Source organism: Cetorhinus maximus, chromosome 20, assembly GCF_964194155.1.
Source record: "Cetorhinus maximus chromosome 20, sCetMax3.hap1.1, whole genome shotgun sequence".
In the NCBI taxonomy this organism is placed as follows: domain Eukaryota; kingdom Metazoa; phylum Chordata; class Chondrichthyes; order Lamniformes; family Cetorhinidae; genus Cetorhinus; species Cetorhinus maximus.
In genome coordinates this window covers 71,442,621-71,463,604 of record NC_135898.1, presented here as the reverse complement: position 1 = coordinate 71,463,604, position 20,984 = coordinate 71,442,621, and the positions used below count along the sequence as shown (strand labels likewise).

The 20,984-nt window shown below is 42.6% G+C and overlaps 1 protein-coding gene across 1 annotated transcript in view; it reads right to left on the bottom strand.

The window, feature by feature from the left end:
• Positions 1-20,984, bottom strand: part of jakmip3 (Janus kinase and microtubule interacting protein 3) — a 315,901-nt gene that overhangs the window by 46,655 nt on the left and 248,262 nt on the right. The window contains exons 7-10 of the mRNA XM_078564910.1: positions 18,746-18,877; positions 14,290-14,325; positions 4,986-5,045; positions 1,858-1,986 (exon numbers count right to left, since the gene is read on the bottom strand). Of these exons, the coding sequence (XP_078421036.1) occupies positions 1,858-1,986; positions 4,986-5,045; positions 14,290-14,325; positions 18,746-18,877 (357 nt within the window). The remainder of the gene's footprint in view (positions 1-1,857; positions 1,987-4,985; positions 5,046-14,289; positions 14,326-18,745; positions 18,878-20,984) is intronic.

Sequence of the window (20,984 nt, the reverse complement as noted above, 5' to 3'; positions counted from 1 at the left end):
TAAATACTTTGGCTACAACAGCAGGTCAGAGGCTAGGAATCCTGCAGTGAGTAACTCCTCCTGACTACTCCTCACTCCCCAAAGCTTGTCAACCTTCTACAAAGCACAAGTCAGGAGTGTGATGGAATACTCTCCACTGGCCTAGGTGATTGCAGCTTCAACAATACTTAAGAAGCTTGACAGCATCCGGGACAAAGCAGCCCACTTGATTAGCACCCCAACCACAAACATTCACTCCCTCCACAACCAACACACAGTAGCAGCAGTGTGTGCCATCTATAAGATGCACTGCAGGAACTCACCAAGGCTCCTTCCGCAGTACCTTCCACTGTTGCTGGGTCAAAATCCTGGAACTCCCTCCCTAACAGCACTGAGCGTATACCTACACCACAGGGACTGCAGTGATTCAAGAAGGCAGCTCACTCCCATCTTCTCAAGGGCAATTAGGGGGTGTGCAATAAATGCTGGCCTAGTCAGTGACGCCCACATCCCATGAACAAATAAATAAATAAAAAACAGAGGCAAACTAATGGACATGGAAATGGAAGAAGATATCCAGACAGAGATAGAAAGAAGCCGGGTTGGTTAAATTAAGGCATGTAGTAAGAAAGAAGAAAAAAATGTTCTTTTCATTATTTCTTGTCAAATAATATTTTTGTTAAACACATGCTGGTGTTAAGGAAATTCTTTTTTACATGTAAATTACTCTGCTAGTATCGGTTATATACGCTTTGGTTGTGAACGCAGTAAAAACAAGAATGGAACCCAACCTCTTAAATTTCAGGTATTGTTGACATTAGTTTAGACATACTATATTCTGCTGAATTATGTACACATACCACATTACATTTTATTGTATAACTTTTTTTAATTGGGGGCAGTGCAGTATATTACAGCTGCCTCTCTGTTTCTGTTTGGGATGTGTAAATAAAATTTGTTCAATAATGCCTGTCTGCAGTTGAACATGTGATGGCCCTTTCTCAGTGCAGTACACAAATAATGCTGCCACTAAACAAAAGGGCCTGGCAAATTAGCTGGGCCTTAAGTACCCAACCCATGATACTTGATAAAAGCTGAGGTGTGGGGTTTTGAGGCAGGAGATTGTAGAACCCCCAAAAATGTGGTTTTGAGGGCCCCAAGGTGAGTACCATTTACCTTTACGAAGATAGTTGCCATTCTTTAGGGAATGTACTGCAACAGTGCCACTCTGTGGCAAATTATGAGTACGACAGAATTGGCACAAAAAGCTAGGCCTGGTTTGCATGAGTGTGCCAGCATGAACTAGTATTGATCATTGTACAGAATGGGTAGACCCGAGGCACACCTGATGTTGGGCCTCTAGCCTCATATATATGAGAATGGGAGGCTGCAGATGCCTGCTGGACATCCCCAGACAGCATACCGACAAAGAGGATTTTAGTACTACCAGCAGATGCAGTTGCCTTCAGGTTGGTCCTTGGAGATTGGGACAATCAATCAGGAAGCAGGGGAATAACCAGGAATGATCAGGAAGTGATTGGGAGGGAGGAGGTAAATTGTAATCTGTTAGATAGTACTTTCAAATTTAGTGACTGCGAAGTTTTACCTATTCACATTTTTTAAAAAGTGCAAACTGAATATATGAATAATTTTTGAAAAAGATCAGTGATGGTTGAGAGGAAATCATATGCAGTGTTTTTTGTAATATTAATTGATTCAACTCCAATTTTCAAACAAATTTCATATAAAAATAAATTATACATAAGATTATAAATAATTGAAAATAAAAATGTTCATTTGAAGCACTCAATTTAACGGTGATTGTCACTCTATAAAAGTCTTTTATTTTGAAAAAGGGATTAATTTGAGCTCTGTCACCTCATCTAGGTCATCTTCAGGAGTACAAGGGGTTCGATCCGTCTTGTCAGTTTGGTATGAAATGGATGAACCATCAGAATCAAGCGAGGCTTCGTCATCATATCCAAAAAAGGTCTCCACAGCTGGCTTCTGTAGATAACATAATTAAAACTTAATAACATGAAAAACGTTTGTAAAAGAATGGTAAAACCAAGTGCAACAAACTTTAATTATGATCTTTTTCAAAAAGTATGAAGAACCAGGAATTATCTGCATCTCAATACCCTGAAATTCTTATTGATTCCTACTCCAAAATGACATTAGTAAGAACATTAGCCCTTGGTGCTTTCATGGAAACATAAATGGATTTTGCCTCCTTCTTAGGGTTCCACTGTTGCTTAAGGGCTCTTGGAGCAAGATTTGATACGTGTTATTCTCATGATCCCTAATGTAGGGATATTAGGAATGGAACAATTTTAGAACTAAATCCATGGGCCTGAACTTTACTTTTGGCGGGCAGACGCGATCGGCGGGCCTGGGAGCGATCAGGAAATGGACCGCTGCCCACGATCGGCCCCCGACTGCGATTTCGTGCTGGCCAGCCAATGAGCGGCCAGCCAGTGCGAAACGCGCACTGAAAGGCTCAGTGCTGCCGGGGTGGGGGTGGGAAGAGGATGGCCGATGACATCGCTGCAGGCGTGGGTGAGCACTGCGAAAGAACTCCCTGAAGGCAGGCAGCTGCCTCAGGGGGCTGCAGACCTTCAAATGATTGAATAGAGGTTTAAAAAGCTGCCAAAAAATGTCCATGCATCACAATCAAGCCCCGGAATATATACCTCGTAAAAACGCTGTCCACAGATTTTTATTTTATTCCAAGACGGAAACCTCATCCCGTCCTTGGATGAGGTTTGGTGAAAAATGCAAAGCCTGCCTGGCCAATCTGCCCATCCGCCAATCATAAGGTTGGATGGGCCACGGAAAATCGGAGACAATTTCCGATTCAAACAACCATTTTTACATCTTCAAGTGATCAAAGTTTTAAAGTTTTTTTTAAAATCACAATTTTCAATCCAATCATAAAGATGACCAATGTATTTTTATAAAAACATAATGTTTAGCATTAAAAACGTAATTGCCCTTTTAGTGAATAACCCAGATATTAAAAACTATTGACACTTCCTATTCTTCTATGTTACCGTGTAGAATCCTGTCAACTACATCCCTTGTGACAGAGGTCAAGTTGTTCAGTCAGCCGTTTTCAAATGATCTTTCAAGTGATACATCAAAATATTTTTTTTTAAAGTGAACTTTATATGAATAGTTTGGGACACTGCAGTTTTAAAACATTTTGTGGTGCCTAATGTTGCTGTCATCAAATACAACATTTACATTTTATTTAAGGCTTATATTCACAATGGTGACTGCACATTTCCTTATCTTCCTAATTACCTTTAATCTACATAAAATTCCAGTATATAGATTATATAAATCTCTTTCAGATCTTTCACTGGAAATAATTCAATAAATGTGAGTACTGGTGCGCTGGAGCCGTGGTTGAACTTTGTAAGTGCACTTAAGAAAATATCCCCAGGTCATTCTGTCAGTCAGGGTTTTATGCAATGAATCAGACATGATGAGATCTTTGTAACTACTTGAAACAACTCCCATTAGTTCTGTAAAAGTCGGAAATGCATTATTGATCAAAGAGCATTCAAAAGCAAAAATTTGGATAGGCTGGAAATTTTCAGCATTTCTTTTTTCAGAATTAGTGCACTGTGCGTCCTATTGTTTATCAGTGACTGACATGGTCAAACACTAAGGTCAAATGCATTTGATTCAAAAGTAATATTTAAAACACCTGCAACCTTGTCTATAGGAAAAAATCCAGGTTTATTTATTTTGTGACAGGAAACCCACAATATTACTAGAGGTTCAATGGTTTTCAATTTATAGCGAGTATTTTGCTCTTATCAGTATATATGACATTGTGAGACCATGTTTCCTTAACCCAACAGGCTATGTATATGGGATATTAGAATGAGGGAAAAGAAGCGATGGCCTGTAACATTCTGTCTCTGAACCCTTTGCGCGTGACACACATTTCCTGAGGAATAGGACAGGAAGCTCTTCTCCCATACTGCTGGAGTATTTACATTTTATATAAATAACATGGGATTGATATTCTTCCAGTAAAGCAAACTACCCAGGAAACTGTACATTAGAGATTGTGGGCTTGACTTTTCAAATCAGATGATGTGTAAATTAGGGGATAGACAACCATCCCCTTAAATTTCCATAAAGGCAATGGGTGAATTTTTCAGAACAGATGGATTACACTACAGATCTGACAGCTATTTGGCTGCTACTTTGGACATCAATGATCAGGCCTCCTTTTCACAGCCACTGTATGCGCTTAAAGGCTGACAGCAGGACACAATTCTCCTGGCTCAAATTGGAACGAGTGCCAATTCTCCAACAAGTAGTCCTGTCTGGCACTTGCCCTAAATGTTTACAGGAACAGAACCCAGGAAGACAGCCAGATTCAGCCAAAGCCAAGACAGACATCTACTTAAAACATACACTGCAGTTTTAAAACATTTTATGATAGATCTTGATGCTGCTGACATAAAATATGATGTACTGTATTTAAGGTTTATATTCATAATGACAACTGTACATTTCCTTATCTGCCTAATTGCCTTTTACCTATATAAAATTCCATGATATAGATTACATAAATCTTTCAGACCTTTCACTGGAAGTAATCCAATAAAATGTGGGTACTGGTACACTGGAGCCAGGTTTGAACTGCATAAGTGTACTTAAGAAAATGTCTGCAGGTTATTGGATCAGTCAGGATTTTAAGCAATAAATCAGGCAGGAGGCTAGGGTAGGAAAATTGTCCTCCATTTCTTTAAAAATAAGCTTAAAATATATCTGCTTCTCCATGTTAATTTACAATTTTATTGTTTAAGGTTTTGTTTCCCCATTGAAATAATAGCGGCAGGACCGAAAATTCCTGCCCAAAGTCAATGGGCTTTTGGCTGCTCTCCAAATTTTCTGGTCCCGCCCACGCCAATTGCCACCACTGGTGGGACCAGAAAATCCCGGCCTATGAGAAGGTGACAACTGCAGGTCTTTGATTTTACCTTGCTCGACTTTGTAACTTTCTTCTTCTGTTTTCTGTAATGTAGAAGCTTATCCCGATCCTGTTACCAGAACAGATGAAGTTCATTCAGAATTAAAGTGATCCAAAATGTCATCTCATAGTGTAAAATTACAATGACTTTAATCACCATAACTATGGAATATTAAAATTACAACATTAGAAAAAGTATATTCAGGCACCTTGAATTTCAACCGTGGTGATTTGTTTGTATGTAAAACTAAAACTTGTTTTTTTTTTAAATCCCTAAAAATTCATTCAATACTTTGTGCCAGGTGACATTTCACATCACATTCCATTAAATGTCAGCTGAATATCATTCATTTATATTACTGCGCATCATTTTTCTTAAATTTATTTAGATTTTCACCCCATCTGTCTCATTTTTCCTCTAATGTTTCCCCATTTAAATTACCTTTTTTTAGATTCAGTGCTTGCTATTTTAAAGTATCAGTTGGAACATATGGACCCTTCCACATCTCCACTGTCTAGGTTATTTAACCGAGAATAGCAAGTTTGGAACCTTGTTGGTACATTTGTGCAACTGGACTCAACCAAATAAATATCAAATATGTTATGATTTTGAATCCAAATATATTTACTGGCAACCCTTCATTGATTCCAATATACTTGCCTGATTGCTGTGACAGAATTATTCATACATTGAAAGACTTGGTTTTGGTGTCATTAGATATTTGCAATTGGGTTGCGTACATTGAGGCCCAGATTTTCGCTCCCAGGTTGGGTATGTGCAGAGACAGGAGAAATCCCTGCTCTGCGAACCCAAACACTGGAAACATCTGCCTGAACTTCCGATTTTCAGTCTGAGGTGGGAGTGAGGGGTGGGTGGGGGGGGAGGGGGGGGGGCGGGGAGGCCAAGGCCAAGCTACCCTGGAAGTAGTGAGTTGACAGAGGCACACCCCCAGCGCGGGTTGGGTGACCTGTGCGCAGATAAAAAAAACTGGCCTTCAGAAAGGCCCATTTGAGACGTCGGTGGTCAATGGTGAAGTCTCTGTGTCTCAGAGGAGATGCCATTGCCTTGTCAGGTGAGTGTCCAAGCTGTAAATGTTGTCCAACTGTTAGCTGACCCTGGAATGGATGGCCCAACATGGGTTTCCCTAGGGGGAATTGTCATTGTTGCTGCCTAATCAAAGTGTACTCTACTGAACCACTGAAAGCAAGGATTAGATTCTCAAGACACAGCCATGGAGATGTCATCATCTTGCCACCAACTACCTGGTGCAGATATTATGCAGTCATGTTGTTAGCTGCCAGGACTCAGTGGGTGGGTGAATGATGAACAGTGCCATGCTCATTATCCCATTCAATTGCTCTCTTACCACCCATCTATCAGCATGCACCCATACTGTTGACCCTTAACCAGGTCTCTCACATCTGCACACTGTCACAGCATAACATTGTGACTAAGAGGGAGTAAACCAGTAGAGCTGTCAGTGGTCGTGGAGCACAGAATCACAGAATCACACAGTGCAGAAGAGGTCCTTCGGCCCATCGAGTCTGCACTGACACGTGAGAAACACTTGACCTACCTAATCCCATTTACCAGCACTTGGCCCATAGCCTTGAATGTCATGACGTGCAATGCTAGCTTGAAATCACAGTCGCAACATACATGGCACAAAGCATTTCACAGGGCCATTTTCTCCAGCAAACCTCACCAGTAAACACTGATGATGTGGTGAAAATGGTTAGTGCATGTAAACACACAAAAATAAATGAGAGCATTGTAATCTGAATGGCTCGTGTCCCTTCTCACCTTACATTTTAATTCACAGAATGTCACACAGAGGAAATGCAGGGGGGAAGGGATGGGTTCAGCTGGCCATGATTAATTGACCAGGACTGTCACGTTTTGGTGGAAGAGGTAGAGAAGAGGAGACCTGCTGGATGCTGTAGTGCCCCTGCAGCAACCACAAAGGCCTGGATTCAAATAGCAGTTGTGGTGAGCGCAACAGGAGACCATCAGCGCTCATGGATTGAGTGAAGGAAAAGGTTCAATGACCTGCTGTGTTCCGGAAAGGTGAGTAGCTTGGCTCATCCACACAGACGTTCAAGGAAAGGGTCATACCGGCATGCTGCAGGTAAATGTGAGACATGGCACATACCTCTGTTTCAGCCTTGAGGCTTGTATGTATACACAGCTCATGTAGGTGTGCGAAAAGACATGCCCATGAAGAGATGCAGTTTGAAGGAGGACTCTAACGGGTGCCTGCATGATGGAGCAGGCCACCATTATCCTCATTGACGTTCAGACAGAGAAGTGAGCAGCCTGCCTGCTTCCTGCTCCGTGGTAATACGGGGAGCACTTCAAAGGAGTGTGCAAGAGAGAAGGCTGCCGTCTCACCCAGAGACCGTGTTTACGCTTTTTACATTGTATATGGCACATTTGAGCATGTCTTTAATATATTTACTTACACTTGTACATGACTTGGTGTGTGTTTGTACACTGGAGAGCTCAAAAAGAATAAGAACATTATGAAGGCGATTCCTTCCAGTAATAATGAGGGCAGCATGCTGAGGCCCATCTCAATGTGCCGTCAACAGGATCAAGCTTGTCGGCTGATTTGTGATACTTTGGAGGGCTGCATCACATAAGATTCTAGTGTTCAAAGACTCAAGAACAGAAATGGACCTTCTATCTTTCATTGTCCATCCAAGCTTGACTTTAATGGAGGTGCAATGATCAGACTTCACGACCAGATGCTGGGCAGCAGGTGCTGCAGTGTTACACATTGGCCTAGACATCACAACTCAAGAAGCCGTCTATTGCGCAAGTAATATTGGTCGTCAGCTGTGCCCACTATGGCTACATTTGCACTACAAAATCACAGGATGTGCTTTGTGCAGTAAGCAGAGGTATTTGGAAGCCAGGAATGTTGCATGTGATGCCATGTCAGAAACTGGGCCATTGACCGGAATGCAGGTTCTTTCAAAGAGTGGATTTTGCCTAGTTTGGGTTCCTCATGAACTAGATGCCTAATCTGCATGTATGCTACAACATACAATCCTATCAACAAGTATAGGGTTTGAGTTCTGATGTTATGTCACTCTCAGCATTGTGGGCTTGGTTTGATTATGGACAATTTGGCATTATGGGCCCCTCATTTACAGTCATTGGTGTTCACATGAGGGGGCCAGGTTGTGAATGACTTACTACCATGTTTGCTTGCAATGTGATGAGACCCACAGTTATGATGGTGAGGGTTTCAGCCGTATGAACATGACTGAGTCCAATTCATTGGTGTTCGCCGTCTCTTCTGTGGGGGTTGAGCAGCCACTTGAGAAATTATAGAGTCAATGTACAAGGTCTTTTAGGTGGAAGTATGTCACCAGGGACTGGCGGATGGCAATTATAATATTGGCGGACCTTATGAGAATCTATTTTGCACAGTACCCATCTGGCAATGATTCCCTCTTGCTGATAGCCTGGCTACATGACCATGCCTCCCAGCTGCCCTGCCATTGGCAGCCTCCTCATCCTCATCTGTTTCTGAATCTTCCGAATGGACGGGGACTTCCTCCCCCTCCTCATCTTCCTCCTCCTCAGAGGAGCTCTGCCCCTGGCCTTTGTCGTCATCGATATGTATGCCCCTCTGCTGCGCAATGTTATGCAGCAGGCAGCACACCACTACCATTCTTGATAGCCTGGCTGGGGCAAATTGCAGAGCTCCACCTGAGTGATCAGGACACCTGAAGCACATCATTAAAATGACAATTGCCTGCTCCCTGAATTCGTGGTGATGACATGGCTGCTGTTGTAGTCACACAGCTTCTGTTTCTGGGCTCCTAAAGGGGGTCATTATCTAAGCTCTTAACGGGTAGCCCTTGTCCCCTAGAAGCCAACCACAAATCTGCGTTGGTCGCTGAAACTGCTGAGGGAGTCGGGAACTCCTTAGTTTGAAGAAGTTGTGGCAGCTGCCAGAGAACCTTGTGGTGGTCACTAACCATGTGTACACGGACTGTAGCGGTTCAAGAAGGCAGCTCACTGCCACTTTCTCAAGGGCACTTAGAGTTGGGCAATAAATGCTGGCCTAGCCAGTGATGCCCACGTCTCATGAATGAACAAAAAAAAACATTGATTGAGTGGGAGGACTTCTGTTTGACAAAGGTGTTTGTATGTTGAGCTGGATCCTTAATGGCAACATGGGTGCAATCAATAAACCCTGCACCTGAAGGGTGCCTGCTAACTGGGCAAAGACTCTGGTTCTCTGCTTCTGAGATGTCAAATCTCCAGGGAAATTAAGGAGCAAACAGGGCATTAGTTACAACCTTAATACAGCTGTGTGCTGCTGACTGGGGTATATCAGACAGGGCCCTGAAGATCCATGGAAAGATCCTGAGGCATAGAAGTTGAGAGTGACGGTCACCTTCACAGCCACTGGCAGGGCACGTGGGTCAATGAATTGTGGCTCGAGTTGCTGCTGGACCATGCGACATATGTCTGTCACCACCTCATGGCTTAGCATCAGTCATCTTTGACACTAGTTCTCCATCATATAGAGGTCCTAGCTCTGTATACCCTGCCCACAGAGTGGTACCAGGTTGTCCTGCCTCTCCTCTTCCTCCTTCCCAGTGCGGGTGCAGCAGCTTCTTCCTCCTGACCTTCTGCTCTCCCTCTGGGCTCTGCCTGCTCTTGGTGATTGGCTTCTATGACCTCTATGTATGAAGGTGCCATGCCCATCTTCTATGATCCTTCACAAAAAGTGTTATGCACCCTTCTGCAGCACAAAGTTCCTCCTGGCATCTGGCTGAACAAATCAGTATGGGCAACAATAATTGCCCTGTGAGACCAGGAGCCCCAACCTCCTGCTCCCTTGGGTTAAGGGAAGACAGTTAGAATTTGTTTGTGCCACTTCTGGGGCAGTGAATAAAATTTGAAGGCAAATCCATTCGGGGTACCCTACCTCTCCAAAGGGTCCCTGGCTATCCAAAGCAATACGCCAAGTTCATACCTGAACTTGCCAGGTCTAATTTGCACACTTCAGGATCCACACTCCTACCAGAGGCAGTTGCTGATTTAAATGGCCAGCTGCCTCCCTAAATGCACAAGCGCAAAATGCACCTCACCTACCTTCGAAAATGGGAAGTGCTGTGTTAAGGGGTGGCACTCACAATTTGCAGGCAGTTCCACTATTTTTGGCAGGACAGAGAGGTTCCCTGTCATAGAGAAAATCTGGGCCTGGATGGGATTTGCATTAATTGGACGCTATGAAATAGACTGAGAAGATTGTGATGCTGGGATCCTCAAAGCTACGCTAGGAGAAGATGATGATTATTGAATAAGACGATGCCATGAAGAGAAGTGATGGCTCTGGAGATAGTGGGTGAGGTGTGGAGGTAAGTACTGAAGAAGTTTTTTGAGAAAGTAAAGAGATTATGAGGAAGTAGAAATCAATTTAGTTTTTTTTAGAAAGGTAGAAGTAATTTTCTTAAAGTACATAATGAGTATATTTGTTTTGAGCAGGTCCAATTGATAGCTAAGAAGAGTCTCGTGTATTTTTAGTGGAGCTAAACAATTTTCACATCTATAATGGAAGTGGTGTCATGAAAAATTATACCCAGAGAATCCGAAAGCCAGACGTGTGGCATAAAATGAATTATCATTGAGCTGTTACAGATGACTAGATTCCTGTCAATTTTTCACTTGATGAGGTTGTCTTCCTCAGAGTTTGCTTGAGATTGAACATTAGTTGACACACTGTAATAGGCATGGTTTGTCTATCATCAGCTTTAAAAAAACCTCTTAAAAGCTGGCTATATACACACAGAGTGCAGTTGAAGACTCTTTTGATGATGTTTTACTAATTTAGGTATGGTGGCACCTCATAGTACAAAGAACCTAGAACCAATAGAACTGGGGTGCCAATGAAAAAGTCAAAGATTTTTCATAGGTGAGTGCATGTTCAAGTAAAGGTAATTTCTAAAGACAAAGGACAGACTACAAAACAAATACCATCTTCAACAGAGATTTGCATGCAGCAATAACATGTCGGGGGCTTTCAAACGTCAGTTGTTAAGAATTTAGGACCGGCATGTTCCTGCTAGGATGAAGGATAAGTATGGCAAGTTTCAGGAACCTTGGATATCGAAGGATATTGTGAGATTAGTTAAAAAGAAAAGGGAAGCATTCATAAGGGCTAGAAGGCTGGGAACAGATGAAGCCCGTGGAGAATATAAAGAAAGTAGAAAGAAACTTAAGCAAGGAGTCAGGAGGGCTAAAAGGGGTCATGAAAAGTCATTGGCAACCAGGATTAAGGAAAATCCCAAGGCCTTTTATACATATGTAAAAAGCAAGAGGGTAGCCAGGGAAAGGGTAGGCCCACTCAGGGACAGAGGTGGGAATCTGTGTGTGGAGCCAGAAGAAATGGGAAAGATACTAAATGAGTACTTCTCGTCAACATTCACCAAAGAGAAGGACTTAGTGGTCGATTTGTCTAGGGAACAGTGTGTAGATAGCCTGGATCATGTTGAGATCAAAAAAGAGGTGTTAAGCGTCTTGAAGAATATTAAGGTGGATAAGTCCCCAGGGCCAGATTGGATCTACCCCAGAGTACTGAGGGACGCAAGGGAGGAGATTGCTGGGGCCTTGACAGAAATCTTTGTATCCTCACTGGCTACGGGTGAGGTCCCAGAGGACTGGAGAATGGCCAATGTTGTTCCATTGTTTAAGAAAGGGTAGCAGGGATAATCCAGGAAATTACAGGCCGGTGAGCCTTACGTCAGTGGTAGGGAAATTATTGGAGAAGATTCTTCGTGACAGGATTTACTACCATTTGGAAGCAAATGGGCGTATTAGTGAGAGGCAGCATAGTTTTGTGAAGGGGAGGTCGTGTCTCACTAACTTGATTGAGTTTTTCGAGGAAGTGACAAAGATGATCGACAATGGAAGGGCAGTGGATGTTATATACATGGATTTCAGTAAGGCCTTTGACAAGGTCCCTCATGCAGACTGGTACAGAAGGTAAAGTCGCACAAGATCAGAGGTGAGCTGGCAAGATGGATATAGAATTGGCTTGGTCATAGAAGACAGAGGGTAGCAGTGGAAGGGTGCTTTTCTGAATGGAGAGCTGTGACTAGTGGTGTTCCGCAGGGATCAGTGCTGGGACCTTTGCTGTTTGTAGTATATGTAAATGATTTGGAGGAAAATGTACCTGGGCTAATTAGTAAATTTGCAGACAACACTAAGGTTGGAGGAGTTGCAGATAGTGAAGAGGATTGTCAAAGGATACAACGGGATATAGATCGGTTGGAGACTTGAGCGGAGAAGTGGCAGATGGAGTTTAATCTGGACAAATGTGAGGTAATGCATTTTGGAAGGTCTAATACAGGTAGGAATTATACAGTAAATGGCAGAACCCTTAAGTGCATCGACGGGCAGAGGGATCTGGGTGTACAGGTCCACAGGTCACTGAAAGTGGCAACGCAGGTGGATAAGGTAGTCAGGAAGGCATATGGCATGCTTGCCTTCATCGGCAGGGGTATTGAGTGTAAAAGCTGGGAAGTCATGCTGCAGCTGTATAGAACCTTGGTTAGGCCACACTTGGAATATTGGGTGCAATTCTGGTCGCCACATTACCAGAAGGATATGGAGGTGTTGGAGAGGGTGCAGAGGAGGTTTACCAGGATGCTACCTGGTCTGGAGGTTATTAGCTATGAGGAGAGGTTGGAGAAACTCGGATTGTTCTCACTAGAGCGACGGAGATTGAGGGGTGACTTGATAGAAGTTTACAAAATTATGAGTGGCATGGACAGAGTAGATAGTCAGAAGCTTTTTCCCAGGGTGGAAGAGTCAATTACTAGGGGACATAGATTTAAGGTGAGAGGAGAAAACTTTAGAGGAGATGTGCGGGGCAAGTTTTTTACGCAGAGGGTAGTGAGTGTCTGGAATTCGCTGCCAGAGGAGGTGGTGGAAGCAGGTATGATAGTGGTGTTTAAGAGGCAGCTTGACAAATACATGAATGGGATGGGAATAGAGGGATACGGACCCCGGAAGTGCAAAATGTTTTAGTTTGACAGGCAATATGATCGGCGCAGGCTTGGAGGGCCGAAGGGCCTGTTCCTGTGCTGTACTTTTCTTTGTTCTTTGTTCATGAAGCCTCATTGCCATGTTCACTGTGTAGACTTTTTGGATTGATATAAAACATTGGGCAGCTGTTATGTTCTTGTCATAAACAAGGAAATCTGGCTTAACCACAGGAAGTCTTATAATTCTTTCGCCATAATTTTATAGAGGATGGACTGTCAATCTAGTTCTCACCATTGCTCTAGATGATGGGTTTAAAGCAGACATTTCTCATCAAGTTCGCTATGAAACTGTGTTTCACATCTCTGCAGTCAACTGCGCCCAATATGAACACATTGGTTTCCATTGACATTTCCATAATTGAGCATTTGTCAGTTTTTAAAAACCCCATTGAGACAAGTAGGGTAGACTTTTCTTAAGGATTTGCACTTTGTTGCCAAGTTTTTGAGACATATTCATTGAATGCTCTTTGTATTGTAGACCAGATCTGATTATTAAGCCAAGGACTTAGGAGTTATACTGTCTCTTTAGCATTTTTGCAAAGTTAACCTTGCATTGTAAATGTACCTCAAATGAGTCAAGGGAGCAGTGGTTAATGGGTAGATCTTTCATGTCAGGGACTTCTCTGGGATCAGGTTTTTGGAGGATTTGTTGAAACCTTGTGTGCCTGACAGTGATTCAAATCCCTAGATTGCTGTATTGAGCAGCTTTGAATCCTGACCTATAATTTTGGACGAATTTTCAACAAAATGATACTGAACAACTCGGACTTAAGTACATATACTTGGCTGGTGCATTGTCCTTCTCAAAGGTAAGGACATTGTTGGGGGAGATGCAGGGCAGGGAGGGGGTGAACCTAATATTGGAAACAGATATAACTATTCTCTATCAGTCTTTAGAGCCTGAGTTTGAGAACCACGTAGTTTGGGGTTGACCTTAGATTTATACATTTGGAGAGCAGGCCTAGCTTGTTGATTTCTCCCCAAAAATATTTCTGTCTTTTTGATAACACTATGAGATTCAGAGGTACATGATTTTATACTTTGCCTGTGGGAATCCTCTAACTTTAGCACCTTCATCCTGCTGAAACTACATACCCAGGGATAGATAGAACATTGTGTGTTACCTGTTTCTTTAAGAATGTTTCCCATGGGGTGCAAAGTTTGTTTGAACCTATAACATCAATGTGATTAAGTGTACATCTGACACGTTTAAGCTAAAAATGCAGGATTGTGTTACTTACTATGACACTCTTGACATAGCCAGCTGTCTCCAATGCCTAAAAAATGTAAAGATTGCAGGTAAGAATCAGAAAAATGACTGTGGCTGTAAAGCAAAAGGCAGATTAAAAGTGTCACAATTAGAAATTGATTACAGTGTCATGCTTTTACAGATTACTTTTTGTTGGCTTCATCTTCTCTCATGGCACAACTGAAACTGCATCTTCCAAATGGTTTTATTCATATGGCAAGAATTGATTAAAATGATGACACAAAGATAACAATTTACACTGATACATCAGATTTAATAAAGAACAAAAAGCAATCACCAGACTGACAGGATGAAAGCAAAATACTGTGGATGCTGGAAATCTGAAATAAAGACAAAAAATGCTGGAAAAACTCAGCAGGTCTGGCAGCATCTGTGGAGAGAGAAACAAAGCTCACGTTTCGAGTCCGTATGAAACTTCTTCAGAAGAGCTCTGAAGAAGAGTCATATGGACTCAAAATGTTAACCAGGCTGACAGATTGGTTGAACAACAATAGCATTTAAAAAGCAGCTTTAATGAAATAAACCATGTCAGACACTTCACAAAGGATGGACATTGAGCATGAGCTGGGAGACGAGTTAAAGGCAAGTTTGAAGAGATAGGTTTTAAGGAGACTGAAGATGAGGAAAATTGCAGCAAGATACAAGTGTTTAGGAAATTAATTCCAGAGTGACGAGATTTGTATGAAGACTCTATCAGCAATGGTGGAGTGAGAGTAAGGAAATATGCACAACAGACAAGAGTTAGAAAAGCAGAGGTTGCCAGCTGGGACATAGGGCTGGAGGAGTTTAAAGAGGTTGGGTTGCAGCACTGGATGGATTTGCAAATGAGACAAGGATTTTGAAATCAATGCCCTAGAGTAAGGGGAGCCAGTGGAGACAGCTATGATAGAATTGTTAGATGTGTAGGACTTAATCTTGATGAAAGCAAGGAAGGTCAGGATGAGTGAGGGTTAGTGTCGTGTAGCACAGAGCTTGAAAGGTCAGTAAGGAGAGCACTGGAAAAGCTGAGCCCAGCAGTGTGCAAGGTGCAGATGAGACACCAACATGTTGCACCAAAAATTGTTCAATTTCTGATCTCAATTGCATCATTGTGAAAGACAAAAGGCTTCAGCGTTCAAGAGGGAAGAAAATGGAAGGATTATTCATGCTAGGCTGGTCACACATATTTTACACATTAGGTATCTCTATGCATTAATGCGAGGTTGCTAACATGGAGCCAAACTGAACTGTGGTCAATTTTACATATAAATTGTAATCCATCAGGACATGGATTAGCTCAGCTGACAGAAATGGGAAATTTGCCTCACCATCATTCTAGACTGGATTCCAATCCATAGCCTAATGGCAAATCATTGGTATTTGAATCTACGGCACCAATCAATTTCATTTCACCGCTTGATTTTTCCAAAAAGTTAATTCCAGCACATCATAAATGAACATAACTAAATATTCATAGGGGTGAATTTCACGGGGCAGGGGGAGCGGCAGATTATCCCCGCCCCTGACCGAAAAGTCCTTCAGCACTGCACCAACCAGAGGCCTGGCTGCCCTGCAGCGATATTACATTGAGGGCAGCCTTCATGATTTAGAGTGGGACTTCCAACCCTACCTGTGAGGATGTCATGCTTTAGACAGTTGCCAGCCAATCAGATTAGTCCGCAGTTCTATAGTCCCAGCAGTGCCAAAATTGAGTAGTAGCCACAACTGGGACAACTGCCTGTCCACAAAGAAAAAGTGTCTTGGGGAGAATTTTTCCTATGGCGGGTGGGCGGGCTAGGCAGGAGCGGGCAGGGAGTCGATCGCCACCTGCAATCAGCTGCGCACCGCCATTTTACACGGGCGGGCCAGTTAAGGCCCGCCCAGTGTAACGCACAGTCAGTAGCGCTCAGCGCTACCTGTGCAGGAGGAGGGAGGAGGGAGAGTCGGGGCCTGTGCTCTTTCGCGCATGCGCGTGAAAGAGTGCAGCAATCTCCCTGAGGCACAGAGCTGCCTCAGGGAGATTGAATGGATTTGAAAACTTTTAAATAAATAAAGTAAAAATGTATTTAATCATGTCCCCTCATGTGACAGTGTCACATGAGCTGGGACATGTTTGTGAAGCTAGGAAAATTTATTTCTTTTATTTTATAAAACTTTCAGGAAACCTCACCCCACCCGTGGATGAGGTTTCATGAAAAACATGATGGCTGCTTGGGCTCTTCGCCTGCCTGCCAACCTTAAGGTTGGATGGGCAGTGTTCTTAACAACTGTAATTATTTTTTTAATGGCCTTAATAGGCTGTTGACAGTTCAGCAGGCGCACAGCCACCTCTGGCGCGCACCTGCCAAACGAAATATCGAAATGACGGACGATGACATCGGGACGCATGCCCGACGTCATCGCGCGTCAATTTTACGCGTTGGCGTGTCGGACCTGCACCCGCACACCAACAGCAATATTCTGTCCATGGGTCCCTGATTTCAGGCAAGTTCAGGGACTTAGGGTGGGTCTGCCTGGCCGACCCCAGCAAGGAAGGAGGTTGGGGGTCAGATGGCAGATCATGTTTTAAAGGTGGAGGGAGGGCTAAAGGGGGTGTGCAGGGTCTTTGGTGGGGACGATGTCTCTGATGGGCACAGGAGGCCCCCAAAGGAGGTAACCCCTCCTTCCTGTCCGACACAGTGAAAGCTGCCAGACTGCCCGCCTTGCTTCCACCTTCCCCACAACATATATTATAGCAGCAGAGGCGGAATGTGGCCTTTAAGTGGCTATTAATTAGCCACCTAATGGCCTCAATGGGGCAGGTGGGTTGCTTGACTGCTTATCTGCCCACCGCAATATAGGAGACAGGTCAAGGGTGGGTGGGAAGGCGGTGGGTGGGAAGGCGGTGGGCAGGACACCCATTTTATTTTACAAGCCCCTGCCTTTAAATGCACTGGCGATGGGCTGTAAAATTCATCCCATAGTCTACCTGTTGCAGTAGAAAAAAATCTACCCAAAGCTAGTAGGTGTGCAGACTAATTTCACCATCTGGGGTGATTGGGGGGTTTTCCTATTGTTCTGTGCAAGGGAACACAGCATTCTTCAGCCTCATAACAAGACAGGAAAACTAAGACCTGCTGTGCTAAGTCTATCCCATGATTTTCTACTGCTTCCCCAAAAGCTGGAATTAAGCATGTACATGGAATAGGCATGAATCCAATCTGGAAATGTTAATGAGTTAGAGGGGGTTGTTTCTGCATCTGCTCTCATTTTTCTGCTATTCTTCTTGGTGGATGCTCCAGCCAAGGGGCTCCCATGTAGTTCCTTGCTGACCTGAGTGTCTTAGCATGTCAAACGGAAAGCCTGAAGAACATGCAAGCAAGTGGTAGAATTAATTTTTAGAAGCTCCAGACTGCTCAAGAAATTTTACACCACTTGGGACCTTTTGCTTGTTTTCTCTAGCAGTAGAAAGAAGGTCGCAATCTTGGTGGGCCATAGCACGTCTGCTGGCCTGGGAGACGTGGAGCAGCACTCAGATATCCTGGGGCGGAATTTTATGGCACCGTCGTGATGGGTTTGGGGCTGTAAAATGCAGCGAGCCGTTCAAAAGTACATTGACTACAGCGGGACTGGAAAATCCCGCCAGTGGGAGGGGGCCATAAAATTCTGCCCCCCGTCACATTTCTTGGTCCAATCACGGGGACAGGCTTGTGCTAAGATCACACTGGGCCGTACAAATGTATCAAAGATGCAAAACAAGGACAGCTTCCTCCTGAAGTGCATCAGTTAGGCCCCTTGTAGAGGAGAATAAATGAGAGTCAGTAATATTCACAAAATAAGATGTTCTCTATTTTAACCCATATGTGACAAAGTCACAAATGGGCTGTCTAGGTTTTTACTCTTGACTGCAGTAGATGAAATATTCCATTGCTTCCCACTGTGTATTAATGACAAGGGATCAGAACTTTGTAGCTTTCTTAGGCTTAATAATTTGAGTCCTGCAGTTGTAAAGCAATTTTTTTTAAAAATGACGTGCTATTTGATCTGGTCGGAGTAACATCATAGCTAAGCCTGATTGTATCCTGTCCTAACATCCAAAGATGCATACCGTCCAACAGAGGTTTTAGAGTATCAACTGATGTTTCTTCTCATTTCTAGCCCTGTGACAGAGGACAACTGTAGTGTAGTCAATGCTGCCTCACCTGAGATCAAAAAGTACAGACCAGTATCTAAACCTGGAATCTTCTGATCAGTAACAGCTGGTGAAGGAGACCATCTTATTTAACCAGAAATATTTAATCATGGGTAAAAACTGTGTGCAATTTAGAAGCTGATCATTGTTAATTAATTAATTTTTGAAAAATACCTAAAGCCAAACCTATGTAAAGAAAACAATATACTCTGGAATTAATCTGGAAGTAATACCAAAGACAGCATTTTAATCTTTATTTAAATACTTCATCTATTACCTTGCTGAGATCATCAATGATATTTTGTTGTTCAATAACCTGCATTCGAAGAAGTTCAATTTCTTTTTCTTCGTGACTCTGGTCAAGATCATTTAAAGAGCTTGGTCGACGAATAGTCCCCACTCTTTCCTTCTACACGGGAAATGAAAACAGAGGTAAATTAAAATACATTTCGAAAAAGTCAAAAAATAGTGCAGCAAACATTCTACACAAATTTTTGGCCTATGTTGTCATGATTTTTGCCTCCCTTTTAAGAATAATAATAAATGTTTTGATCATTCATAAGCCAAGATCCTGCTGAAACCATTACAGAACAAGTTGAAAATGCCACCAGTCAGTTGACAATTCTATCATCCATCTTGGGGTGCCTCAAAGGATGGAATCACCATGACAACTGTGCGCTTTTCTAAGCTGCACAGAAATGTCTTGATAAGTAGACTATTACAATTTTCCAGTTTCAGAAGGAGGTGGGGCATGCTGATATATTTTTTCATGTACAGGTCCCCTCCTTGAGAAGGTTGCAAATGCCTCATTTTGACCCTTTCCTGCAGCATAAATGACTTGTAGATGTACGTAGACTATGGCATCAGCAGAGCCATAACCTCACATTGAAAATAAGTGAATGGAATTTTAATAAAGGCAGTAAATTAATTGCCTGTTGTTACTACAACAACACTAAAACATTGCTTTCTATTCCAAATACTGGTCACAACTGGAATTCAAAAGGATTTTAATTGCACCTGATAATGGGTAAGAACGTGACAGTTTAGTCAGATTTTTAAGGAAGTAATTAATTGCAACATCAGTACTGTTCCTTTTTGTAAGCTTATCTTGGAGGAGGCAGAGAATGAACTGTGCTCTGATCAACATACAGAGGCAGAATGTCAGTGCTGAGGACTAGAACACTTTTCTGTCCAATGTCAGCATCAAGCAGTGCCGCATCAGGTGGAACATGAATTAAATGTAAAGTTGCCTTTTTCTCTGCCTCAACAATAAGTAAATAATTGCCCTGGTTGTTATTTATAACAAAATCATAAACAACCCTTCTTGAATACATTTACAATGTTGCTACACATAATAGCCAAGGGAATTCTTCCACAATGTATCTCAAACCCCATCTTCAAAAAAACATCACTGACTGCACAGGTGTGACTTTGCCTTTCCTTGTTCAGTCATCTTCATGGCTTGTCTGAGTGAAGTTATCAATCTAGAATCAAATTTTATTGAATTATGGATAATTTTCACTGAAGTTCTGGGGCCAATTTAAAAAGGGTTCAGAGTACTCAGTCACTTCCTTTATAAGCGGATGTTCCAAGTTCTGACACCCTCAGCAGGGATCAGTGCTCTCAGCAAGAGTATGTTGGTAAGTTATAGAATCGAAGTCTGTGATTTTCTGTCCATTTATTTTATGGGAGCAAAACAAACAAGGACTGTGGGTCTGGGATTTGCCAACTTCTGAATTTTCTTCCCCCGTGTATAGAATTGTGGAATTATAGTCTTTAAATTCACAGCTACTCGTTTGCTGTGTAGTACCCACAGCCTGATCTACATTCTTTAAAGCAGCAGCCAAAAGTTATTCTTTTGCTGGGTTATTTTTTGCTTTGATCTTTTCCAGAAATTTAAATTGGTTTCAATCAGAATTTTATTTTGCAGAAAAGGCATTTTGGAAACATGGCTTGTATCTTTTCAATGAGCTTTCCTTGCGGGATTTTATTTGGCTTTTATTCCAATTTTGTTTTGCAATTGGATATGAACTGTTTGGTTGGGACAAATCCAAAATGTCTTTGTAACATTATGGAAATGTCTTTGTAACATTATGGACAAAGTTAATGGGATAAATTTTTCTTGTGAAAAATTTATGTAAATCTGATTTCATGAATAAATATGAAAAATGTATTTTGCACAGTTACTGCTTATAAGAGCTAAGTGATAGAAATTAGGCAATTAGCTTGTAAAATGTAAATGCAGTCACATCTACTTATGTGTAATTTTGATATATAGGCCAGGATTTTCTGTTCGGCATGCAGGGGTGGGCCCTGCACGCTGACGCGTAAAATGACGCGCGGTGATATTGGGCGTGCGTCCTGACATCACCGCGCGTCATTCCGATCTTTTTTTCGGCGGATGCGCACCGGAGTCGGCTGCGCGCTGCCGAACTGTCAAAGGCCTGTTAAGGCCATTAATAAACTAATTAAGCAATTTGACAGGGCTGCCCGTCCAACCTTAAGGTTGGCAGGCA